This window comes from Brachyistius frenatus, unplaced genomic scaffold (assembly GCF_029030835.1).
Source record: "Brachyistius frenatus isolate BFR_SWC_R1_liver_20210118 unplaced genomic scaffold, ASM2903083v1 Contig_102, whole genome shotgun sequence".
In the NCBI taxonomy this organism is placed as follows: Eukaryota; Metazoa; Chordata; class Actinopteri; family Embiotocidae; genus Brachyistius; species Brachyistius frenatus.
Window position 1 is genome coordinate 1,438,250 of NW_027210701.1, and position 26,213 is coordinate 1,464,462.

Genomic DNA, 26,213 nt, shown 5'->3' on the forward strand with positions numbered 1-26,213 from the left:
AAGGTGTATATTAAATGCAGTAAATGTTTTCCAAAGCACATGCTTTAAAAAGATAAAATGTATGTATTTAATTCAATTTATTCATATCAGTGACATGTATAAAACTACATGAATCTCAGAAAGAGGAGAGATGCTCTGTACCAGATTTAGCTACTAGCTAATTAGCTTCATTTTAAAGGTTGCCGTGGTAACAGACGATGATGGGGAGGTAATTTGAGGCATTTCGTGATGGATGTGTTGAACTGTGACAGTCAGAGTCTGATGGCAGACTTCAGCTTCGGGAAGAGTCGCAGAGCGTTTCGTGTCGTCACCTCCATCACCGTCTCCACCGACACTCCTTTGATCCGAGCGACGTACTCAGCAGAGATCCGGATGTTTTTGGGCTCGTTTCTGACCTGTGGTCACAACAACGGGAAGCTGGAGTTATAATGCAGACAGAAAAGTAGTAAAAAAAAACAAAAAAACATACTGATGATTGAAAATGAAAAAAGTTAAAGTACCTGCTTCTCCGGACCGAGAGCAGGCGAGTCTGTTTCCAGACAGATGTTCTCCAACGGTAGCTGTTTCACAAGTTTCTGCTTCTTGGTGGAAAAAACAAAGAAATTGCCATCAGTTATCAACCTTCAATGTGACACATTCAGCCAATAAAAACACAGTCAGGCAACCAATGAAAACAGTCCAATAACTCAAGAGTTTGATGTTCTGTCCCGGTCGTACCTGTTCGCTCCGGATTACCGACGGTGGGATGGAGAAGAAATATCCAGCCTTCACTCCCTCCATGGCGACGGACGGTTTCCCATCGAAAGCATGAAGAAGAGCTTTTTCGACACCTGGTGACATCACAGAGGAGCTGCAGTAAAAACGCTCAATAACACGGTTCATCATGAGAGAGCAGACAGAGTGAACAGCTGAGCACCTTGTTCCTTCAGCAGGTGGATGGTGGGTCGTCCTGCCGACCGCGAATGAACATTTCTGGAGATGAAACACGCACGATATTACAGGAGTCCTTTCATTTCAGCACATTAAATATAACAAATATAATAATTTCAACATGCAAACAAATTACAATTTCTTCTTCAACCACTGAAGTGACCTCTCTTTTTAAAATGGAGGAATTATTCAGGCTCTTAAAACCCTGACTTTCACTGATAAGAAGTTAAACGTGTCCTAAAGCTCCTCCTCCATTGGGCTGCAGCAGAGCAGAGATGTTACTGTCGTCCTGGTAACGGAGGGCTCCCCTCTTCCACAGTTTAACACATCAATGGTAGTTTTAACAATCGTTACATCTGGCTTTTCTTTTGAAACGTTGATTTTCCTGCATGTTTGCCTTCGTTAGCAGCTAAAGGAAAATTTTAAAAAAAAAATCACATGTTGACTGAAGTGATTGTTTGATGAGCTGAAGGAGATAAAACCATCAGGAAATAAGTTCAGTAACAGATAGAAAAATACTGCAGGGAGAATATTACTGTTTAATAAAATGTAAACTGAACTCCAGGATGTTCCAGAGCAAAACATGATCCAATCACCTGACTTTAATGTGTGGAAGAGACTTTTTATAACTCCAGAACAGTCCAGGAGAAACTCCGTCCTGATCAATACATGTTGACGCGAACCTCTTTCAATGACTTGATATGGAAGGTGGAAGTCAGTGTAGAAACCGGGTGTTATCACTGGACTGTTGGACTGATCTCTGGAGGATGTCTCACTCTGGTGTTTGTTTTGTGATCAGATTTATTGCTTCCCGTCTGTATAATTAAATGAGACTCACAGAGGGAGGTCCAGCTGTTTGGCCAGCTGTGCCTGTCGAACGAGGACCTGTCTCTGAATGTCTTTATCGGTCTCGTTGGGGACATATCTGGGAGTGAAATCCAGGCCGACCTGCAACAGAAAGAGTCCCGACTGTAACAACACAGAATAAAAGATGGAGACTCTTAAAGCCTCATCGGGGATGCCGAGTCTTCACCTCTCCGATGGCAACCAGCTGATCTTTGTATTTCTCTATGACGGGCAGAGCAGCTTCGAGATCCTGTAAAACACACAGAAACCGTGTTTAATTCACACAAAACATATCAAAACACACCTGTAGTACACACTAACACACAAGAGGTTTACACAGAGCTCCAGGTGACTGATTGAGACACCTCTCACCTGCAGAGAAGCGCCCCTCTGCTGCTCCGGGGAAACCTCTTGAACAGGATGGACTCCTAAACATGGGAATATAAAACCCGGGAACCTGAGAACAAAGAGGCGCCGTCGGTTAAAACGTTACATTAAAGTTAGTCTCCATCATCCGAGTATTTTTATTTATTTATTTATTTATTTTTTTTACCTCTGCGACAGCTCAATGATCCGCTCATATTCTCCCACGTGCTCCGCCACGGCCAGCAGTCCCAACAGTCCAGCCTGGACAAAAACATGGCGGAAAATATCAGCTTGAAAACACCGAACACCTGGCTTCCGGCTCTCAGGTGACAAGGTGGCGTGACTCACCTGCTCCGAGCTGTCAATCACCTCCTCCAGGTCCTGCCGACAAACGGAGGAAAGTTAACGAGTCTGACAGGTTAAATATGAACTTAAATACGTTTATTTTACAGTCAGACCTGATTAAACTCCCGCGCAGAGATGTGACAGTGACAGTCGATGAAGCCCTGCATGAGGACGGTGTGGCGACAAAATCCCAAACATTACCACTTCCGGGCGGAAAAGAAACGCGTGAACTGGTGAGAGCGCAAGATTCACAACGCCGCGTAGCCCGGTAGGGCGGTGCTCTCTTAGAGCTGATTGGTTGAACCTCAACAGAGATTTAAACACCCCCCAGTGTTTCAGGAGGAAGCTGCTACTTGTTTTTCAGGCGCTTTAGTTCTTTTTTTGAGTACTTCCTGTTTCTTTCTGTGACTTTCTGCTTCATCAGACATTTAAATTCATCCCACCGGCTGCTTCCGCTTTGAAATGGGAGCTTTAACGGTGGTGTCCTTATCGATGCTGCTGATCGGAACCGGAGGAGCCAAATACGAACCGAACTGGGAGTCCATCGACTCCAGGCCGCTGCCGGACTGGTTCGACCGGGCCAAGTTTGGCATCTTCGTCCACTGGGGCGTATTTTCTGTGCCGAGCTTCGGCAGCGAGTGGTTCTGGTGAGCTCAGCATCTTCCCAGCTTCACGGACAACCGGAACCTAACTGATCATATTCATCGATTAATGTCCTGATAAGCACCTGCAGAATAATCTTCAAAAAATAAACATAAAACACAAAAATCTGAACAGTGAGGTGCATTTCGTTGATGTTCTGGAGCTCTTGATCTTTTCTCATGGTCTTCATCAGCTGGTCATGTCGTCTGAGTCTGAGCATCTACTGATGGAGCACATGTAAAAGCTCTGGAACCAGTCTACGCATCTATAATATGTTATTTTTCTGGATTTAAGGTTTTTAATTATTATTTTACAGTCAATAATTATTGCTAATTACATGTATTATAACATCTTTGTGGACGGTTTATTCTAATTTATTTGAAGGTTATGAATTTATAGTGATGTCTTCAGTTGTTCCTTCCGCCTCCTCTGTGTGTGCCGTGTTCTCCAGGTGGTACTGGCAGAAACAGAAGCTGAAGCCGTATGTCGACTTCATGCAGAAGAATTACCCTCCAAACTTCCGGTACCAGGACTTCGCACTGCAGTTCACCACCGAGTTCTTCGACGCCAAAGAGTGGACCGACATCTTCGCCTCATCCGGAGCGAAGTACATCGTGCTGACCACCAAACATCACGAAGGTGCACCAATGAAAACACTGAGTGGTGCATTGTGGGTGTTTCTGCAATATATGGGAATCTACATGAGCAGCACAAAAATGTTCCAGAACCACGTTTCACGTGTCAATGTTTTTTTGCACGTGAAATTCATGTGGTTTTTTTTTTTTCTGTAAGGTGTATATCCTCTTCCAGCCTATCAGGATCTGATCTGTCTTGTCGGTGTGTTTCAGGTTTCACACTCTGGGGCTCAAAGACATCCTGGAACTGGAACGCGGTGGACGTTGGACCGAAGCGAGACCTGGTGGACGAAGTGGCCGGCGCTCTCCGTGCCCACAGCGACCTGCGTCTCGGACTGTACCACTCCCTCTTCGAGTGGTTCCACCCGCTCTTCGAACAGGACGCTGCCAACGCCTTTGCCACCAACTACTTCCCCTCCGCTAAAACTCTGCCGGAGCTCTACGAGCTCGTGGTCCGGTACAAACCAGACGTGCTGTGGTCCGATGGGGACGGAGACGCTCCGGACTCGTACTGGAACAGCACCGGCTTCTTGGCCTGGCTCTACAATGACAGGTACACCTGAAGGGATTCAGGCACTGCATTAAAAACAGACACAAAGATGTAGTGGAAATCAATGTATGGGCTCAGGAACACTTTTGAAAAGCCAGTTAAATATGAGTTGACGTGATTTATAAATCATCACATTCCGTTTTTATTTACGTTTTACACAGCGTCACTACTTTGTCGGAATTAGAGTTATAAAAAGTGACCTCTGAGTGACCTACTTCCTGACAGTCCGGTTCGAGACATGGTAGTGACCAACGACCGGTGGGGGCGGGGCTCCATTTGCACCCACGGCGGGTACTACACCTGCGCCGACCGCTACCAGCCCGGACACCTGCTCAAACACAAGTGGGAGAACTGCATGACCATCGACACAAAGTCGTGGGGCTACCGACGCAACGCTGCTCTCAGAGACTACTTGAGCATCGAGCAGCTCGTGGCGGTGAGACTCACCTGGAAACTTCAGTATTTATTTCGGGTTAAATGTCTCTTTGGCAGTCTCCACCCTTTTTTCACAGATGTACAGCTGAAATAATAATAATGATCACTTAATTATAGACGTCATTTTTAAGCAGGTTTTCTGCTTTCAGCTCCTGAAATGTGATGATTTCATTGTTTTCTTTGTGGTATTGGATGGAAAACAATCAGTCACATAAAACAAGGCATTAAAAAGGTAATTTAAGACAGTTCTTAAGCATTTTATGACATTTCACGGGCAAAACATGAGTTTCAGCCCTGACGATGATTTAATATTTCTAACACACTTCAATTAATCCCATTAGATGTGATCATCTTAATTTGCGTGCTTGTTCTGAACCCGTTTCAACCACATCACACTTCCTCCGTCTCCGATGTCCCAACAGCTCCCTCTGCTGGTCGAGACCATGTAATACAGCTGAACGCCCCAGAAGAAGAAAAAACACAGCAACTACATCACCCATAAACCCTCTCACTGTTTGTTTTCTCTTTCACAATAAAAACAAATGAAAATAACAATAATTTTATTGCTAATCTGCACTTTATTTTCTCATAAACAGGCTTTATTTTTCAGTTGGTAAATTTCCCAGAGCTGAAGTTTACACATTAAACGTGAACAAAAACCAGTCAATATTCACATTCAAGAAGCTGAAATCTGTGAAACATCATCATTATTTGCTTTAAAATAAATCACTTTACCTGGGCCATTAATCGCCATTAATTTCCTAATAAATTAATGACCTCTTATTTGAACTCTTAGTTGAGATTTATCTGGCAGGTTTTAGGTCCCTTTGTCCTGAAAGAGAAGCACCTTCCAGATGTTCTGTGGTTTTGTTTAAAATAATCATGCTGATATTACTTGTGTGTGTGTGTGTGTGTGTGTGTGTGTGTGTGTGTGTGTGTGTGTGTGTGTCTCAGACGCTGGTGGAGACGGTGTCCTGCGGAGGAAACCTGCTGATGAACATCGGCCCGACTCACGACGGGCGGATAGCTCCGATCTTTGAGGAGCGTCTGAGGCAGATGGGTCGCTGGCTGAAGGTCAACGGGGCGGCGGTCTACGACACGACGGCGTGGCGCGCTCAGAACGACAGCATGGCTCCAAACGTCTGGTCGGTTCTGGTCCGCTGTGATCGGTCCGCCTGTAGAGACACAGTTGGAAGTGTTAAAAGATTATTTTAAATTCTTGTTTTTTCAGCTATTAGAACTCAGATATTGTTGATTAGATTTAATGCTTGATTAGATCCTACATATTGATTGCAGTAGTCTGTGTGTCCTCAGAGTTGATTAATGCTCCTGATATTTCCCAGGTACACCTGCAGGCCGCAGGAAAATGCTGTGTTTGCCATTTTACTGGAGTGGCCGAAGGACGGATCAATAACTCTGAATGAACCGCAGGTCACACAGGGACACACTCAGGTGAGACTAGAAAATTTATTTCATTCAAAGATTTAACCCTTAAAAACCCAGAATTCATCATTTCAACACTGTTTTTTAATGGATGCAGTTTTATAAACTTTCAGAGCTCAGTTCTCTGATCATTGATCTGTTTGTACCTGAGGATCAGTATTGATTTGACTGATTTACCTGCGTCCTGCTGCTGTGGTTCTAAACCAGGTGGAGCTGCTCGGCCACGGGTCTCTGCAGTGGGAGCCGCTGAAGCCTGGCGGACTGAAGGTTCTCCTGCCCCACCTGTCCTACAGCCAGATGCCCTGCCAGTGGGCCTGGAGCCTGAGGCTGACCGGGGCCACGTAGAGAAGGGAACCGTAGGGGAGGAGTACAGAGCCGAGAGACGGACCTGAGATCACTGAACACAAAAGGGAACATTGTTTTTGTCTGAAAACGCTCAGTATTTCAATATGAAAATGAAGAATAAATGTTTACACATGATTATTGTTTTTGTACTGAGGAACTTTTATGATCAGCTGAGAGTTAAAAGTGATTTTTAGTTGCAGAAAATGTTGTTGAAGCTGTCCAGGCATGAATCTACAGAGTACATGTGACAGATTTGAGCTCCACAACTTCATTAGATAAACTTCAGATTTTTATTTTAGTTATTTTTTTACACATTACTTCTGATTTCTAAAGCGCCTGTTTCTCCAATCTATGTGAATACTGAAATAAAAATAAATCCCAGCTGGACTGTTGAGCAGGAAGTCTTCTTTGATTATTGATTGACTGATTTTCCGTCACTGCCACCCTCTGGCGCCCCCTGTTGGTCACATGTGCAGCTGCCCGGGACATAATAAACCACCCTGACGGTGCGGGACGGATCTGAGCGCCCTGCTGATCACGTATGTCCTGGGAAAATATCTCTCCCCTGCAGCCTGTGGAGCCCGCCGCCGTCCCGAAGCTCTCCGGTGACCGGTAAGCCTCCGTTACACCGCGGACACACCGGGCTCTGCATCCGCTCCTGTGCCCCCTCCTCCCCCTTTCCCCCGCTGCTGCTGTAGGTGTATTTGTCACCTGAGCTCGTGCGTCCGGCACAGGGCTCGTCTCCGTGTTGTGTCTGCTACGCTGCACGCCTCTGAGGTGGGAGGTCCCTGCTCTGCAAATGTTCCATGACGTACAGATGGGGGGTTCACAAGGGGTTCTCACGGCCGCGCGCTCCCCGCCTTCAGCAGCAGGCTATCCCCGGGCAGAGACCCGCTCACAGCTGATCCCCTAAACAAACAAACAGAGGGTGCACTTCATGTTTTGGCACGTGCACGACAGGTTAGCCTCATCATCCTGCAGGAAAATGAGCTTGAAGCCATTTGAAGGTAGGACTGAGTGTAATATTAATATTCAATAATATAAATCTATTATCATGTATTGATTAATTGAAGCAGAAAACCATGTCAAAGTTTCACAAAGTCTGCTGCATGAAGGAATTCAAGCGACTAACATTCAATACAATTTTATCCAATATGATCACTTTTATTATCAATTTATGTATAAAAGTGATCATATTGGATAAAATTGTATTTTTTTTTCTATTTATTGGCATTTTATGGACCATCCTAACCTGATTAATCAGATGGTCCATAAAATGCCAATAAATAGAAAAAAAAATCGGATCTTTCTGTTGGTCTGCAAACTCAAAGATTTGTCAAAGACTTTTACTTTAATACCTCAAAGAATTAATAGGTTCATCTGTATATTATTTTCTGGATTAATTGTGCATAAATTATGAGAGAAAATACTTGTTACTCTTTCCGGAGATAAAAATATAATCGCATCTGAAAAATGAGATGTAAAGTTGCTGCTTCATTTTCTGGCCATGCACTGACTGATGAACTAATCCTTTAATCTCCAGACTGTAACAGCTGAGCAGAGTCCAGTGCATCAAATATTTTGATTTCAGATCAATGTGGACCTGAATGTAGACATAATTTAATATTAAATATTATCATTCTTTTCTTTACGTTTAATTTCAACCCTGTGAGTAAATATCTGTCTCTGTGTGATCACGCTCTCTCTGCACTCCTTCCTGCAGTAATTATACATGTAGACAGGAACTGGGGGAGGGAGGGGGGGCAGTTAGAGAGTTGGTACAGTTGCCATGGAAACACACAATCATGTCAGATTATTTTCAGGCGCTTCTGCTGCGAAGATGGCATGGATGGATGATCGATGAATGAGTGAATCAGTTTTCTGAATGGTCTCGTGAGACCTGAGGGGGGTGAGGGGTTATTCAGGTACTTGTAGGTATCAGCTGCCTGTTGAACCTGCAGGGTTCACTGTCCTGTATGAGCACCACTACAGCCAGCAGGGAGGAAAGCCTCATTCCTTCATAAATCCCCCCCCTCCCTCTCCCCCTCCCGTCCTGTCCAGAGGACGACCCGAGGCCGACCCGGGGCCAACCTGAGGCCCGTCTAAAGCGGTCATCAGGGCTGCTCTGGAGTTTCAGATGGCGGAAATGCCAGGCAGTGTGTGGAGCATCCTGGGGGACAGACCATTATATTTATAGAGATGGACGACTTGACCTTCACTGCACCAGGAGTATCAGCCATTTTAGTGCAGCTCCTCTGGATACTGAATCCAGCATAATGGATCTCAGCTGCAGTGCAGTTCGTTAGCTTCATCTCTGGCTTGTTCGAGGCTATATCTAATAATAGCTCTCTGCAATTCCATACTGTGGATAGTCTCCGTCTATACACAGCCGCTGCATTCATGCTGCCCTCCTGGCGCACAGTGAGTGGCTGCTTTCTGAGGGAAAACGCTCTGTGAAATTACAGGAAATAAAAAACGGGACATGTTCGAGGGATTCAGAGCTCAGAGCTGGAGTTCAACTAAGAGTCATTACATAAGTTTAAAGGCTTTGTTTTGCTGTGTGAGCCTCGGAGAGAGATCTCTGGTGAATACGTCTCAACCACAGAAAGCACAACCGCCAACCCGAAGCCAAGGACTCCTATTCATAGAGGCCCCCAGTTGTTGTCACCCTGAGACTCAGCGTGAAGCCGAGGAGGACGGTCCGATATTTATAGTGTCATTTATATTGTGTTGAGAGGCCAAAGTCCCACACAAATGACTCAATTTAAAATCAGGGGAAAGACCTCATTCATTGATCAACATGAGGAGACTCTGTACATTCAAATACAGTATATCCTCAAATTAAAGCAGTTAATGTGCTCTAAAGGAGGTGATCTATGTCATCCATCCATCCTTTATCTGTACTCACTTTATCTTGAACAGGGTCACGGGGGTGGGGGTGGGGGGGTGGGGGAAGCCAGGTTATCGTCCATGACAGGGCTAACACACAAAGACAGAAACAGAAACAGACATCCCTTTATACGCTCACATTTGTGTTAACCTGCATTTGTGGACGCAGCGATGAACTGTGCTCACAGACGATGGTTTTCAGAAGTGTTACTGAGCCCATGCAGTGATTTCCACGACAGAATAGTGTCTGTTTTTAATGCAGTGCTGCCCGAGGGCCCGAAGATCACCACCATCCAATATTGGTTTTCAGCCTTGTCCCTTGTGTAGAGATTTCTCCAGATTCTCTGAATCTTTTAATAATATTATGAACCGTAGATGATGAAATCTACAAATTCTTTGTAATTTTGCATTGAGGAACATCATTCTTAGATTGTTGCACCTCTTTCCCACACAGTCTTTCACAGAGTTGTGAATCTCTCCCCTTTGTCACTGCTGAGAGACTCTGCCTCTCTGAAAAGATCTTTTTATATTCAATCATGTTACTGATCTGTTGCCATGTAACCTAATTAGTTGTCAGATGTTCCACCAGGTGTTTTTTTTTTTGCGTTACACAACTTTTCCAGTCTTTTGTTGAACCTGTCCCAACTTTTTTGAGACGTGTTGCTGCCATTAAATTTAAAATGAGCACATATTTTTCATTTAATTTCAGTTTCAACATTTAATATGTTGTTTTTGGTATATTTTCAATTAAATATGGGTTTATGTGATTTGAAAATCGTCACAATCTTTTTTTTATTTACATTTTACAGCACGTCCCAACTTTTTTTTTGAGAACAGTGATGTAAATATGAAGCAGGTTTCACTGATGAATATGAATCCTCAGTTAAAATATAAATTATGAGAGTACAGTCTGCGTCTTCAGGCTTCCATCTGAATCCAGAGGAAGTCATTAGTTTAACTCCTACATCTGATTCACAGGATGAAGTTCGCAGCTGCACATAATCTGCTGTATTGTCCCAGTTTTTTTTTTTTCCGTGTTAATGACACCCTCATCACGACTCTCTCCATTCACAAAGCGAATCCTGTCGGTGCTGGGAGGAGCTGGCTGCAAGCGGGCTGTGGGTGTCTCAGGATTCAGGGAACATGTCTAATTTCTGCAGCCGGCTTTCATCGAGCTGAAAAGGACCATGCTGTAGGAAATGCACATTCATGTGATTATAGCCTTTCAGAGAGCTTCGGCATCTCTGCTCTGCTCTCGCTGACCGTGTTCACATGCTGAATTCAGATCTCTGAGTTTCAGGTGATGAATGTGAGGAAGGTGATGTGGAGCTCCTTGGATCCTGACAGCCGGCTCCCCCTCTCCTCTCTGTGTGCAGCGAGGCAGCTGCTGCTCTGAAACACAGAGAGGAAAAGCGTCCTTAAACGTGGGCTGTTGTGTAATCCCTCCCAGGGCCCCTTTGCTATTTTTGTGCCTGGGTCCGCACGTCACGGTTGGGTATTTTCTCTGGTGACTAGCTCGCATCAATAGACCTTCTAATGTACACCCAGTCGGCCAGCAGCTCCACGACTGATGGGACTTTACCTCGCTGATTTCCTTCATTATTGCTGCCCGGACATGAGGAGAATGGAGAGACGGACTATGCAGCGTGAGAAGTGTCACATGTGACTGTGAAAATGGGACAGGGGACGATCCAAATGTCAGGTTTGTGTGAGGATTATATTTGATATGTGAATGTCAGCTGCCGAGGCTTTTCTCCCATCAGACCGTGTACTTCATGTCATTCTGATCACACAGCCGCTTCATGCTGCTGCCACGGCTCCTCGCAGCCCGCTGATATTTATGGACATGTTGTCATGCCTGCTCCCTTTAATGGCCAACTTCGCCTCTAATGATGTAATGCAGCGGCAGGACGATGCTCTCCGTTTGTCTGCCGATCATCTCTCCATCCATGCGGACATACTGTACCTCTGTCAGCCCACCATCACCCCCAAACACACCTACAGCCGCCCACCTGCCTGCTGCTGCTGCACATCATTGCTGCTGTGTCACATATATACTCTGTAACTGTGGCTTCTTGTTGATGGGATAGGCTCTGAATATGTCCCCCCTCAGTTCAAAGGTATGCATTGTTTCTGAGGGTCTTATCTCGTTGTCACTCTGCACCCCCCCTCCCTCCCCCGTCGCTCCTCTAAGAGGATGGAAACTAAGCAATGAGGTCATATCGACCTTGAAAGGGAGCTCCCTACCAGGCCTCTGAGTGTTGTTACCCCCAGGCACCCCACTTAGTTTACCTCCGTGAACCTCCCCACTCAAACATGGATCCTTCCAGTCCTCCCACCCCCTCCCCTCTCCTCCTCCACCACCACCACCACCACCACCTCCCTCTCATCATCCATCATATGCCTTCGTTATTTTTCTGTCTCCTGCTGAGGAAGAAGCCCTGAAATCTGCCTGAAAGCACCGAACTGTTAAAGGGACGAGCGTTTCTGCAGAGGAACACAAAGGGTAGATTTTCATCCTCACAGCTGCTTTCAAGCATCTCTCGGCATCTCGAGAGTCACCTTGAATTCTTATCCTCTGGTTTATGCCTGAGCGGTGTGCGGTGCGATAACAAAGAAAGGAAGGGAGCGAGAGGAGGAGAGTGAGAGTCGGAGGATGTCCTAATTAAGGGGAACTCAGAGGGTTTGAACCAGATAATCTTACATAACCTCGTTAGGGAGGACACAGCGTTTGATACTGAGAAGATGGAAACGACATGCCCTCAGATACCATGCCCGCGGTGCCGAGCGAGAGCAGCGAAGCGGCTCGCTCGGCAACAGAACCAGCAGGCGTGATGCTGGTTCTGTTGGGTTGCAGCACGCCGTCCTGAGCGGCTTGGTGTGATGACAACAGGAACTCAGACAGGTTGGAAGGTTCAAACCCCACGAGAGCCGGAATATGACCAGCAGAAAAGAAAGTGAAGCTCTGAGGACACATTGAATACACCTCAGACAGAGTTAAAGAGAAAAGAAAAATACATATTACAGACAATATCAGGACTTTATTCCTCCTGTTAGTTAGTCTTCCCTCACAGGACACAGTCTAAAATCTTTTTGTCTGCAGGCCGTGTGAGGTCAGGCGGACTAACTGAAGCAAACAAATGTGAAAAGGAACCAAAAGAGGACAGCAGGACAGGACAGACAAGAGTTACCACATTGACCAAACTATTTTAAGAAGCATCATTTAAAACCACAATAAAGCCAAACAGCAGCTGTGTAGAGCTTCCTGCTCAGAAAGCTCTGCACAGCAGCAAGCTCAGAAAATGTGAAAATGCCCAAAGCACACCAATATTTAAATAGAAGCTCCAGCATCAAATTCAATTAAAAACAACCCACATTTAAAACACCAGATAAAATTTCTTACCACAACTCAAGACTCCATCAGCCCAGACTGAGGCCTGCGTTTCCTCCAACAGAGAGGATCTTACATCACTTCACACACCTGACTTCCTTTGTTAGCTCCTCCCCCAATCACAGAAAAATAGGAAACTACCAGGAAACGTGCAGGTAGACCCGTCACACCTGACAGCCAGTGATCTCTCCTCAAAACACGTTTATTCCTGATATTATATCATCTACAGACTTATATATTTCTGAAGATCATTCTCACTTTTTTAAGCAAAGTTTTAATAAAAGCCTGAAATCAAATAAACGCATAGCACAGTCAGGCATTTTAAATTCTTTGCATGTATTTCTTCATTGCGCTTGAGGAAATTTAGGATATCTTCCACAGTTGACATGAGGTGTCATTTTCTATCCATTCCTCCTGTGAGGTTTTATTACGATTTTGAACGTCTCTCACTTTAAAATCTTTTGTCTGGTGCATCTTTATGTTTTTTGTGTGCATATTTTTAGTTGTCTAACTCTCCTTTCTTTTTCCTCTCTTTCAGATGACCCTTCCCTGCAATTCACATGCATGTTCATATCACCACGGTTACATAACAGATATTGTCCTTAAAAATCGACCTCAAAGGAAGTGACATTGGATTCATGGAGTCACTTGAAACTACTGCAGGGGTGAAGAGCTCCACGGAGGGTCAGGACAGAAATGTTGCACAGAAAAAATGCATATCAGAGGCGACTCGGAGGAGGCCGTCGGTCGAGCTGGAGGTCAAAGGGTGGCACCACCAACGAGAGGACACTCAGAGCAGAGACACGTGTGGCTTCAAGGACGTGTCCGACTCAGGGAAAACAGCCCAGGCCCAGTCCACAAGCCATCCGGACTACGAGGTGTCTTCGTACCCGCTGCAGTCCACAAAGCCGTTTCCTGTTGGCAGACAGAAAGTTTCTGCTCCGTCGCCGGGACCTGCCGCTCACAGGAAGTCCCCCAGCTCACCTGAGGGCGCCCAGTCAGGGATGGAGCCGCTGGCAGAGACGGCCTGCAAGGTGGAGCAGAAACCGCAGAAGCCTGGGAAGTACGTCTGTGACTACTGCGGCCGGGCGTGTGCCAAACCCAGTGTGCTCAAGAAACACATCCGCTCACACACCGGGGAACGGCCCTATCCCTGCGTCCCCTGCGGGTTCTCCTTCAAAACCAAGAGTAACTTATACAAACACAGAAAGTCCCACGCTCACTCCGTCAAAGCTGGATCGGTGCCATTCTCAGAGCTCGCTTCTTACAATGCCAATGCGGACCAGGGGTCTTTTGAAGGGGAAGGAGAGCTATTCTCTGATGCTGAGCAAAGCACGGACACGGACGAGGACACTCTTAATGACCCGCTGCTGCTGCTGGACTCTCCAATGGAGGGATCAGATAACACCGCTGTAAAAGTACTAAATCTCATTGCTCAGAAAAAGGGAGCCACGTCAATGTCAGCTCAGGATGGTTCACCCCAGCCCCAAGAAATCAATGCGCCTCCTGCCGCTGCCGAGGCTAGTCGTGCAATTCAATCTTGCACGATCAAACAGAGGCTTGCGCTCCGGCTGTCTGAGAAAAGGAGCAGCGACTCCGACCACAACCTGTCCCTCCCGAGTCAGTCGAGCAAGGGCAGCACGGACTCTGGCTACTTCTCGCGCTCCGAGAGTGCCGAGCACCAGACCGGCCCTCCGAACACCAACGCTAAGTCCTACCAGGAGATCATGTTCGGGAAGTGCTACCGGCCGAGCCCCAAGCAGATGACAGCGGTTGTGGCCAGCAGCACAGACTCCGGCGAGTACGGCGGGAAACGCTCGGAGAAAGGCGTTTCCCGCGTTTTCACCCAAGAGAAGGACACCGTGGAGTCGATCAAGATCAACACAAAGTCATTCTCGCGGGAGGAGGAGAAGGAGCCCGAATCGGACACCGGCTCGGATGTGGGGCCTCTGATCAGGAGCAACTCCATGCCGACATCCTCGGCGGTCTGCCTGACGATGCCTCAAGCCCTCCGAGGCAGCCACTCATTCGATGAGAGGACGAGCACTGGGGGCATGAGGAGACTCAGGCGCCAAGCTGCTTTCGAACTGTCCCCGCACGATGGCCACGCAGACGCTGACAGCCACGCGAAGATGAGCGACAGTGGCGTCCCACCCTCAGGACCAGAGATGGAAAATTACCCCTCCTTGGCGCCGAGCATGAGCCATCATAGACACGCGATGGAACTGGCAACACGGAAACGCCGCAAGGAGAAGAGGGAGGAGGAGGATCTGACGAGTCAGTATGAGGTACATCACGAGCAGGTTGAGGAAATGTTAGACTCCGGCAAGGACTACGATTTGAAACAGGCGGCGGCGCGGCGGGCATTATGGCGTTAGGGAAGGGACACGCTCAGATGGACAGGTGTGACATGGACATATCGATGAGCCCGGAGGTGTCCGGCCGTAAAACCTTGGGGAATGTAATCTCAGTCATCCAGCACACAAACTCAATAAACAGGCCTCACCCCGAGCAGTCCGACTCGTACAAATATCTCGGCCAGAGACAGGACAGCGTTTCCTCGTTTCAAGCGATGGAGGCGAGCGAATCGTTCGAGATGGAGCGGAGCGACAGCCGACTCAGGCAGTCGCTTCAAATGGGGCCCAAACTCGTGCGGCAGCCCAACATACAGGTCCCGGAAATCAGGGTCACGGTGGAGCCTGACAGTCCAGAAAAAGCTGCGGAGGTGCAGGTGAAGGAGCCGGAGAAGCACGTGGAGGAGTTCCAGTGGCCTCAGAGGAGTGAAACTTTAGCACAATTCCCTCCAGAGAAGCTGCCTCCGAAGAAGAAGAGGCTCCGCTTGGCCGACATCGAGCACTCCTCTGGTGAATCGAGCTTTGAGTCGGCGTGCACCAGTCTTTCGCGCAGCCCGAGCCAAGACAGCAACTTATCCTACAGCTCCACCTTCTCCTTCGACCGGGAGGAGAGCTTGAAGTCGGTCTCTCCGGCCAGGCAGGATGAATTTGGCAAACCGCTGGAGCTGCTAGCGGTCCCGGGCAGCGGGCACTCGCTCTCGGTGCTCAACCAGCGTCAACAACACGAAATGAGACGCTCCTCCTCAGAGCAGGCGCCGTGTAACTTGCGCAAGGAGTTCCCAGAGGTACGCAGCATATCGTTTGACTACGGCAGCCTCTCTCCGACATCCAAAGTTAGACACGTGGACATCAGCGCTGCGAAGGAGAGACGGAGGGGGAACTTGGTGCGGCAGGAGTCGTTGAATATGGAAACTGAAGTAACACAAGTCCCGTCGCAGGTGTTCCCGCCGTACCTCAGTAGCACCTCTCCCCCCTTTGCCGCGGTCACCGTTCTGCCGCAGGCTCTGCCAATCTTCTCCACCGGGAATACATTTCCTCAGCTGTCCCATCCCAGCCTGTTGGTCCCCGTGAGAATCCAGACTCATGTCCCGTCCTACGGCAGCATCACCTACACCTCAGTGTCTCAGATCTTCGACAATCAGTACGACGGCGTCAGCTCCACGCTTCAGAGTCGAACCTCTCGATTATCTGATTCTCATAATAAACCTCCCTCCTCGCACACCCTCAATGTGGAAGCCCTTGATTTGTCATCAGCTAAACTGAAGACAGGCATCCCTCTGTCTCTGACATCCAGAACCATCTCCACCACCAATGCCTCCAGCGGCGGCGCGAACAAACGAATGCTGTCCCCCGCCAGCAGCCTGGACTTATTCATGGAGGTGAAGCAGCAGAAGCGTGTGAAGGAAGAGAGGATGTTCGGGCAGATCGTGGAGGAGCTGAGTGCGGTGGAGCTGGGGAAATGTCATTTGAGCGAGGAGAGGGGTCAAAGGTCAGAGATGCAGTGCGCTCCGGATGACTCGTGTCGGGGGAGTAAATTTCTCACACTTCAGCACAAAGTGGCGGCAATGGAGTCGGCGATGAAGAGCAGCCTGCCGCCGTACTCAGTGATCTCAGTGGGCGAGGTGAAGAAGGTCGGCGGGGAGAAGCGGGGGCAGACGGCGGTGGCGCAGCTGGTCTCCAGTCAGGACATCCTGATCTCAGACTCCGAGCACTCAACGCTGTTATCTCAGTTTCCAAGTCTTCGCACCACGACAGGTGTGAGCTGGTGTTATCTCAACTACACCAAGCCGAGCTGCTCGCACGGCGCCGCCCCCTTCTCCTCCGTGTATGCCACCTGGTGTGTGAGCTCCCACAACCCCAACCCGCTCGAGCTGAGCACCGGCGCCGCCCTGGCGCTGCTGCGCTCCCGCCAGAGGGGAGGGAAGGTCATGTACACGGTGGCCGCCATGTGTCAGCCCGGCACCGGCAAGCTGGTATCATCCCTCATCCTCTGGAGGCAGACCATGGAGCAGGTGAGGAAATGGTCCCAATTCTACGTGTCGTGTGAGAGGGAAGACCTCTTTATGACATATCTAACTGCTCTTATTAATACCGAGCTGCACTGGGTTGTTTTAAACATTAGAAATGCAGAAAGTTTGAAGAACCTGAGTCGCCATAATTTGATAAACCTTTGGCAGATCATGTTTAACTTTAATTCATCTCTTGTTCTGCCTTTTAATTGATAAAAAAAAGAGAGAGATATCTTAGAGTTTAAACTACCAGACACATTAAATAATGTTCCAGTAAATCCTGAGACACAACAAAGTGAGTCTTGGCTCCTGTACTCAGGTTGTTCCCAGCAGCAGCAGCAGCGGCATAATTCATGTTTGCGCAACATGCTGTGTAATGCCATGTGTGACACACAATCCTGGATGCATCACGTTACACCGTCGATGCGGCGTCCACTTAAAATGGATGTTAACACGGCGTTTGTTCATCCGATGCAGCTGCAGAGGAAACCGGAGCCCAAAGAGGTGGACATCGGCTACGGGAAGAAGGTGAAAGACATCGGCTGCCGAGCGAAAACCGCCAAGGAGGAGTGGAAAGAGAGGGAAGCGTCCAGCGCCCAGACACTGCCAACACGGGTTAAGATCTTTGAGGGAGGGTCAGTCACCATATTAGTTATCATAACACCTCTGCTGACTGGAAACACGGCGGCCATATGAGGACAGAGCAAGCGAGCGTGATGTGTCACTCTCGCTTTCCTCACTGAAATATTTCATCTCTCTTCCAGGTACAAGTCCAATGAGGACTACGTGTACGTCCGAGGTCGAGGTCGGGGGAAGTACATCTGTGAGGAGTGTGGGATCCGCTGCAAAAAGCCCAGCATGCTGAAGAAACACATCCGGACTCACACGGACGTTCGACCGTACATCTGCAGGGTCTGCAACTTCGCTTTCAAAACTAAAGGTGAGTAATAATAAGAGAAATGCATCTTGTTTAGATAATAAATGTGCAGCAGAAGCTCAGTTTGAGTGTTTTCTGATGTATTTCCTGCAGCACTTTAACTTTTCCTCTTTTACAGGGAACCTGACAAAACACATGAAGTCGAAGGCGCACATGAAAAAGTGTCTTGAACTGGGCGTATCCGTGACGATGGACGAGACGGAGATGCAGGAACACGGTAAGATGCAACCCAGCGTCGATCCGTCACATCTGTCCAGCTGTCAGACAGAAAAACTAAACCGATGTGTCTTTGTCTTTCAAAGTGGACGAAATCCAGGAGTCCAAGACGGAGGTTGCCGTGACAACCAAGCATCAGTTCTCAGATGCTGATGACTCGGACGGCATGGACGAGGAGGCGGATGAGATCGATGAGGAGGACGACGAGGATGAGGAGTACGAGGGGGACTCCACGCCGAAGCTGCGTTCGAGGAGCACGAGTCCGCAGTCGTTCGGAGTGACGTCTCTGTCGGTGACAGCGACCGACGCCATCCACGGCTGCTCGCTCAGCTCTCTGCCTGGAGCCGACGTCCGTAAACCAGCTTCTGGCAGGCATCCGGGCTCCGACCAGCGTGCCCTCCTCTCGGCCGAGCAGCGAGAGAAGTCGGTGGACGAGGACTCGCTGACCATGCTGTCCCCGGACCAGACCAGTTTCCTGTTCGACCCGTACTCATCCTGTCTGCTCTCTCCTGGCTGGGAGTCTCCCATCAGAGAGCCCTCCCCCTCACGCCCGCGCTACCCGTCGCCGAGGCGAGAGCTCTCGCCGCGAGGTCGCTCTTCCCCCCGATGGGACACGTCCCCGCTGAGGCCCGGCTCGCCCAGCTTCTCCCCCATCCAGCACCCATCCCCGGTGTCCATGGAGCGGCCCGTGTCTCCGGGGACAGAGCTGGCTGGGAAGCGCGAGTCCTCGGTGAGAGGACGGCAGAGGGTCGTCCTGAGAGCCGTGTCACCGCGCCGAGGCTCGCACCAGCACAGAGGAGGCGGGGACAAAACCAGACACCACGCCAAGATGGAGATGACGCAGCAGGAAGGAGGCTTTGATCTGGAAATGGTACGCAGCTGCTCGGTTCAACTAAAAGCTTTTCACTGCTGTTTATATCTGTTTATATCAGCACGATATCTAAAACACTCTGTGGTGGATAATCAGGCAACGAGCAGGATATTAAACAATAAGTCAATTGAAGTTTAAAAAGTTGAAAGAGTTTAAAAAATATATTTTTGGGGAACTTTAGAGACATTTTTACAATTTTATTTATGAGCTATGAAAGTCTAGAGCCACATTCACGTCTTTGTCAGGAACAGCAAGAGTCTGAGCTACATTTAGCATGTTAGAACATTTTCTGGTGCAGCTGCTGTTTTTAGAGTAAAACAAAGAAAAAGGACGACCTGTTGATAAACTTGAGGAAATTTGAATAGTTCACCAAAGATATGGTCGATTCTCTCCAAACCATCAGCCTCATGATGGAGCTCGATGATCCTCTGGGGACCATGAATGTAATGATTTCATGATTTCTGACTGATATATTTTCACGCGTGTCTTGTTGCTAACGCTGCTGCCGACATGTCGTTGCAGGATGCGAGGAGCAGCCTGGCATCATCACTTCCTGCTGCTGCCGGCTCTCATCAGCACCAGAACATCCTGAGCCACCTCCCTCTCCACTCCCAGCAGCAGGCCCACTCTCTGCTGCCCGTCGTCCCCGTCGGAGGGCTCCAGATGTTCCACTCCCCTTCGGCCTACGGTGCCGCCGTCAGCCCGCCGTCAGCACCGAGCCCCCCGAGCAGCGGGGGCCAACGGTGCATCAGCAGGGAGGGGTCCGTCCAGGGGTCCGAGGCGGGAGGGGAGGACGTCCGGGGCCAGAACCAGGAGAAGAACCCGGACCTCGGGGTGTCGGACAGTCGGCAGGAGGAAAACGTCCAGATGTGCTTGAAAGCCATCGCCTCGCTGAAGATCACCACAGAGGACCCTCACTGAACCTCTCTTCTCTGTACGGTGCCCCCCCCCCCATCCCCCTCGCTGCTACACCTGCAACCTTCAGCCCTTTAGGCCCATAAGCTCATCTCTGTCCCATTAGAGGCAATATAAGAAGACTTCCTGTGGTCCTGCACACACCCGGACAGCTTCTTTTAAACCGGACAGGAACCTTCATGGAGACGAAGTGAAGTGACGAGCAGCAGGAGGCCGAGAATCATTTCTGGGTGCAGGTGCAATATGGAAAGATATTATGCTAATATGCCTTTTGTCTGACATAGTAGTTTGCGTACAATTGCACATAAATTATATTTATGGATTATGTACAAATGTCCTGAACATGTACTCCTTCTTAGATGCATACAAACAGTGTATTTTACTGTGTACTTTGAAAATAGACTGTTGTTTATGTAATCATATCAAGGTGTGATGCAGTAGTGCAGTAAATAAAGACTATTTATAAGGGGAAGTATGTGTAATATGAAACGGTCTGACCAAATTTTAAGTAGACGCTTCTCGTGCAGTTTGGTACTCGGGATCGAGCGGCCAACAGTCGGTGCCTTTGTTTTGCTTTGTCACGCTTTTCTTTACGAGGTCGAGTTTGTTCGGAGAAGAAATCTTTTTTCTCTCTTTTGGTTACTCGGTTGTGTCGGCGCTGCGGCCGGCAGACGGATGCAGCTTCGTTTCGTAAAACAATCTTAAAAAGATGTTGCTTTTTCTTAATGTTGTGGTTTTTATCTGGTAAACATGCATGGGATTTGCTATTGCACAAAAATAGAGGAAGTAATTATGTAATTATGAATACTGTAAGATGTATTTATATATTAGAACGTAAGCACTTATTGATACTGGTAAACATTTGACTACTCTTTCTATGGTATATCTGTATTATGCAGCAGTGATATGCAGTGAGCCGTGCCGGCTTGGCTTTTGATCTTTGCTTTGATTGAACTCAGCTTTTTTCTCGCTTCTCCAGACGACCACGAGCGCTTTATGACTTTTAAAGATGCACTTTCATCGTTTGATCTTTGAGCTGACGTGGTCGGAGTTTAAAAAAAAAAAAACAGACATTCAAACATTCCAGTTGTTTTTGTCCCGACGGGCTCTGATGGTCCGTCAGTACGTTTCTCTGCATTTAACTGGATTAATCAATATCACTTACTGTAAGTAATATAACGTTAACAGCATGAGTTATTACTGTGCTTTAGCTCAACATGTAAGTAATCATTCACCAGATGCATTACTTCTTCTCTGTATATATCTGTGTATTTTTATGATTTAAAGTATTTTTGCAGTGTTAAACTTTCTATGTGGGTCGTTTGTATCTCTCTAAGAGGTAAAATGTCTGCAGCTGTTTGATGAGGTTTAAAGAGGGAGAAAATCATCTTTAAAGAAAAAAACAATGTATTCACGTCTTCAGTTTGAGAAAAATAAAAAAAACCCACTTTGTTCACTCATGTTTACATAAAAGAATTTAAAGGTGCACTGCTTTAACGTTTCCGTTCTGGAGGTGTTTGGTTTCCTGTGATTTTACTTGTCGTGCTGCAGAGCGCTCAGAAATGTGAAGGGAACGTGAAGCTTTTTCATTTTGCTTTTGCATTCAGTATGTACTCAGACTGTGTTTGTGTTTTTTATTTTCATTATTATTGTGCATTCATATTTACTGAACTGCACTGTGCCTCTCATGTCTGTGGATATTCCCTGTAAAACACGCAGAGGACGAGTCGTGTTACCTCTCAGCTGAGATTCTTGGAGGGAGAAACCTCAGTAGCCAATCGTTGTTCAGCTATTTGCATCAGAGCTGGTTAGTCAGGACGGAGTGCCTCTTTTCTGCTATGAGGAATTTATTGTTTGGTGCTCTACTTTTTCAGATTAAAGATAAAAAATTGTTTTAAAAGAATATACTTCTAACCCAAGGACGTGTGTGGCCGCTTCTTTCATCCCTCTCCTCCTGCATGAAGAGCTTTAAAATCAGTCAGTTTATCTTTAGGGGAAATTAAAACTCAGTGACACCTGCTGGTGAGACACGGTCGCTGCAGTCGGAGCATAAAGAGCAGAAATAAAGGTTCCAGAAATAGCTGTCACCTTCACGTGGAGGTTTTCTTTGTGTGTGTGAGCAGCAGACAGAGAGATGTTCACTGAGAAGGAGATGCTGCGCTGCTCTCTCTCTCCGGGTCGGGGAGGAGGTCCACTCTAATTCTGACTAATCACAGAGAACAGATTCCTCCTCGTTTGTTAAAATAATGAGTTGTCTGTTAACGGCCTTAAATAAAATGATTTGTGCTGGTTTGAATCCTGTAAGATGGCTGCTGTTCACACACACAGGTTGCTGCTCAGATTACACCAGAATCTCTGTCTGTCCTCCCTCTCTCCGCTCCTCCCGGTTATTTTGAGGGGGTCTTATCACAGCTGTTGTATGTGTGGTGGCAGCTCGGCCCCTCCACACTCTTCCTCTTCCCCCTGCGGCCCTCGGTCCCGGTAAGACCCTGTCTGCTCCTTTCCTTCTTTCTTACGCTGAAATAGCCTCTAAATAACTTTAAACTCGCAGCGTTTCAGAAGCTCTTCTGATTCCTGACAAGTGTTTCTGTGACTGTGAAGTTAGTCGAAGGTGAGAAGCTGTGAACAGAACTGAGACTCGTGTGTCATCTGTTAACAACATGTGAAGAGACACTGTTTGTTTTGCAGCAGATAAAAGACAAAAAGCGTTCTTCCCAGTCAGTCACATATTTATATTTTAATTTCTGAGTGAATTTCTGTCTCTTTTTAAAAGAATGTTGTCTATAGATTTTTTGTTTTTGTTTGTGTAAATGTAATGTTCTTTAATGAATGTTAGTGATTATAAAACTCTGACTTCAATAAGACTGGATTAGAAATAAATGAATACCATGACCATATTAAGAAGTTCCTAAAATAGACCACAGCTCTGGAACAGGTGCCGAGAGTCCGAGAGACACGTGAAGGCTGCACTAATTATACACACATAAACAGGCTGGAGACACACAGAAGGACAGGCAGGAGGAGAGGCAGGAGGACAGACAGGAGGACAGAGAGCTGGGTGTTCTGTTAGTGATTTAGTCTCTAACATCATGTGATGGTTTTTAACTGACAGTCTGAGGAGGACACATTTTAAAAACTGCAGCTGGTTGTGAAAAGCTGCACAGAGATGCTGCAGCTTGTTGGTGCCTTGCTCAGAGGCACTGTGGTGGCACCTGCAGACGGAGGCAGTGAAGGTGTTCTAGTCATGAATTCATCTCAATCATCTGCAGGAAGCTGCTGACACATTGTGAAGAGTCGCAGACAGAAAGGTTCAGGTGAACATTTTAAGGTAAAAATTTGTTGGTGCTGCTTCTCTGTCACACTAACAGCTGATTAAATAAAACTGTTCTTCAGATTATTAGTGACACTCGTGATTTTTTTTACTACAGGTGAGAATAAAGCTTATAATCATCTGCTTTCAGTAAAACAGATTTCTGATTAAATATTATTCTTTAAAAAGAAAAGAAGTCAAAAAGACGTGTTAAAGAAACTCAGGAGGACTGAGATGTTGTCTTCTCTTTGCTGCCTGCTCATCACTGACCTGTCTCCTTTTCAGAACCATTTCTTCATCCCATCGCAGAACCAACCGTTTCCCTCCGTCTGCCAGCTCAGGAGACATGGAGGCTCTTCAGGAGAACGGTCCTGCACCGGCCGAGGACGGCCACGTGGACCTGACGGAGGACCCGACGGAAGACCTAACGGCAGACTTGGCCCAGCAGCTGGAGGACATCATTAGCACCTACCAGGCTGCTGAGACTCCAGCTGAGCCAGAGGACACGGACGAGGTCACAGCCGTCAGAGAGGCCGACTCCCGCAAGGACCAGAAACTGGAGAAGAAGATGCTCAAAAATCTGGGTCCGTTTTCTTTGTTCAGAGAGTTTCATTGATTTTATCTGAGGAGGGTTTGATTCTGCTCAGTCAGCAGAACGTGTGCTGAAAGTGAGCGGTGTGTGAGTCCATCAATACAGCAGGGTTTCCACAGGTCTGTTACGGTTCTCATCATTAATGAGCTTCACCTTCTCAGGGAAGGAAGCCATGCTGCTGATGCAGAGTCTGAACAAACTGGGCTCTCCGGAGCAGAAGCTGGAGGCCATCATCAAGAAGCACGCCGAGCTGGTGAGCGCATGACAACAGGAAGTGATGGGACATGTTGCGTGCAGGGCCAAAACGTTTGTGTGCATGTGTGTGTGTGTGTGCAGTTGGAGGAGCACCGCAGCGACCAGAAGCAGATGAAGGTTCTGCAGAAGAAGCTGCTGCAGGTGATGAAGGAGAAGGACCAGCTTCAGAGCGAGCACAGCCGCGCTGTGCTGGCTCGCAGCAAACTGGAGGGGCTGTGCAGAGAGCTGCAGAGACACAACAAGACGCTGAAGGTACGTCGGCTGGCAGACGCTCCTCATGCACGTTATTATAAGAAGAGCTGAAAGAGAGCAGCTGGTGTCACCATGTGCTGCTCCACAGGAGAGGACATCAGCTGGCACCAAACAACAAGCATGATGTCAAAGCTCAGGGTCTGACCGCGCGCGCGCACACACACACACACACACACACACACACACACACACACACACACACACACACACACACACACAAACACACAACTATGGCAGAGATGCAGGTTTTACTCTGAATCCTGCAGGAGAGACGGCACTTTCTAAAGATTCCACCTCAGATCAGGTCCAACTGACGAAATGTCCGCAGCCAAGACAAGTTTACTGACAGTGACGTCATGCATCTTTAAATTCAAAGAAACTTGCCAGTAAAGAGTTTAAAAGGTTTAAAGGGAGCTTTACCATCACTGATAATTCTGATGCACTGGTGAAGGAACAACAGAAGATTATTCCCTCAAAATATCTCCACAACATCCAGCAGCATGTGTTTTAAATCAGCTGAAACTAACGATGTTGAAGAATATATATTTAATTTTATAACATTTGTATTTATTTTATAACACCTAAGAAAAAATACAAATTATATTGAGCCTTGTTGGTCTGACAGTTGCAGCAAAACTAAATTTTTGGAGCCACAATGGAAAATAATGTTTTACAGACACATAAATACTGAACAGAAATGCACGTTCACCTGTGACTGACACAGAACCAGAGTGTTGGAACTGTAAATGCACCGTGCAGCTCGAACGTGCATCCCTGACCTGCAGGAGGAGACGCTGCAGAGGTGCCGAGAGGACGACCTGAAAAGGAAGGAGATCACCACCCACTTCCAGGGGACGCTCAGTGAGATTCAGGCCCAGATAGAAGAGCACAGCAGCCGCAATACCAAGCTGTGTCAGGAGAACAGCGCGCTGGCAGAGAAGCTGAAGGGGCTCATCGCACAGTACGACCAGCGGGAGGCGGTACGGAGCTCAGTGCACTTTATTGAGACCCAAACTGCATGCACACTATCACACATCTGTCACTCCTCACAAATCCTCCTGAATGTCTTCCAGAACCTGGAGAAGGTCTTCAAGCACAGAGACCTGAAGGAGAAGCTGCTGGAGACCAAACTTACGCAGGCCAACATGTTCCTGCAGGAGGCGCAGGAGAAACACCGGCTGGAGAAGGAGCACGTACGGCCTCACATCTCTTTTATATTATTATTATTATTATTATTATTATTATTATTATAATCATCATCTGGTGCACGTTTTAAGCCAACGTTTAAACGTCCCGCAGCTGCTGAAACAAGCGGCCGAGTACAAACTGCAGGTGAAGGCGATGAGGGAGCGGGAAGACGACATGAAGACGCAGGTACAGTCACAGGGCATCATGGAAAATCTGGCTGTTTTTTTTTGTAGACATGTTTCACCGCCTCTCCTCCTCAGCTCGACATGTACTCCAAGAAGTTCGATGAGTTCCAGGGGACGGTATCCAAGAGCAACAGCGTCTACAGCAGCTTCAAACAGGACATGGACAAAGTGAGCAGACTGTCTGGTTGAGTTTTTGTGGAGGAACAGGTTATATAGATATTATGTGAGGATGCTGTGATAATGAGCAGTGAAACATGATTTCTGGGTGCAGATGGCCAAAAGGATGAAGAAGCTGGATAAAGAGTGCCAGTC

The 26,213-nt window shown here is 47.5% G+C and overlaps 3 protein-coding genes across 4 annotated transcripts; 2 read left to right on the top strand and 1 right to left on the bottom strand.

Moving 5' to 3' along the window:
• Nucleotides 1–62: 62 nt before the first annotated feature.
• LOC138628585 (putative deoxyribonuclease TATDN3) lies at nucleotides 63–2,669 on the bottom strand. 2 transcript variants are annotated; one of them, XM_069711707.1, is made up of 10 exons: nucleotides 2,601–2,669; nucleotides 2,491–2,523; nucleotides 2,330–2,403; nucleotides 2,149–2,233; nucleotides 1,964–2,026; nucleotides 1,769–1,878; nucleotides 917–972; nucleotides 718–830; nucleotides 501–578; nucleotides 63–395 (listed from the first exon to the last, which is right to left on the bottom strand). In XM_069711707.1, exons 1-10 carry the CDS (start codon nucleotides 2,652–2,654, stop codon nucleotides 252–254), a joined length of 810 nt encoding a protein of 269 aa, XP_069567808.1. In that variant the 5' UTR covers nucleotides 2,655–2,669; the 3' UTR covers nucleotides 63–251. The 2 variants fall into 2 exon arrangements, with proteins under 2 accessions (XP_069567808.1, XP_069567807.1); XM_069711706.1 differs by having other exon boundaries at nucleotides 501–581.
• Nucleotides 2,670–2,832: 163 nt separating this feature from the next.
• On the top strand, nucleotides 2,833–6,941 carry fuca2 (alpha-L-fucosidase 2). The gene is made up of 7 exons (XM_069711695.1): nucleotides 2,833–3,134; nucleotides 3,581–3,768; nucleotides 3,978–4,317; nucleotides 4,540–4,750; nucleotides 5,704–5,894; nucleotides 6,093–6,201; nucleotides 6,400–6,941. Exons 1-7 carry the CDS (start codon nucleotides 2,950–2,952, stop codon nucleotides 6,535–6,537), a joined length of 1,362 nt encoding a protein of 453 aa, XP_069567796.1. The 5' UTR covers nucleotides 2,833–2,949; the 3' UTR covers nucleotides 6,538–6,941.
• A 3,436-nt stretch (nucleotides 6,942–10,377) lies between these two features.
• On the top strand, nucleotides 10,378–23,805 carry hivep2b (HIVEP zinc finger 2b). The gene is given in 9 exon segments (XM_069711675.1): nucleotides 10,378–11,128; nucleotides 13,356–15,171; nucleotides 15,174–17,183; nucleotides 17,658–17,815; nucleotides 17,945–18,120; nucleotides 18,236–18,334; nucleotides 18,420–19,204; nucleotides 19,727–22,600; nucleotides 23,715–23,805. Coding segments are annotated over 7 exon segments (5,343 nt in total). The 5' UTR covers nucleotides 10,378–11,128; nucleotides 13,356–13,455; the 3' UTR covers nucleotides 20,126–22,600; nucleotides 23,715–23,805.
• Nucleotides 23,806–26,213: the final 2,408 nt, after the last annotated feature.

Excerpts from the sequence above, each read along its gene's own strand:
- LOC138628585 (XM_069711706.1), bottom strand. The coding sequence starts at position 2,654 with ATGCAGGGCTTCATCGACTGTCACTGTCACATCTCTGCGCGGGAGTTT. Across the intron at positions 831-916 it reads CCACCTGCTGAAGGAACAAG|GTGTCGAAAAAGCTCTTCTT; the intron begins GTGCTCAGCTGT and ends TGATGTCACCAG. Across the intron at positions 396-500 it reads CTCTCGGTCCGGAGAAGCAG|GTCAGAAACGAGCCCAAAAA; the intron begins GTACTTTAACTT and ends TTGTGACCACAG.
- fuca2 (XM_069711695.1), top strand. The coding sequence starts at position 2,950 with ATGGGAGCTTTAACGGTGGTGTCCTTATCGATGCTGCTGATCGGAACC. Across the intron at positions 4,318-4,539 it reads GCCTGGCTCTACAATGACAG|TCCGGTTCGAGACATGGTAG; the intron begins GTACACCTGAAG and ends ACTTCCTGACAG. Across the intron at positions 6,202-6,399 it reads TCACACAGGGACACACTCAG|GTGGAGCTGCTCGGCCACGG; the intron begins GTGAGACTAGAA and ends GTTCTAAACCAG.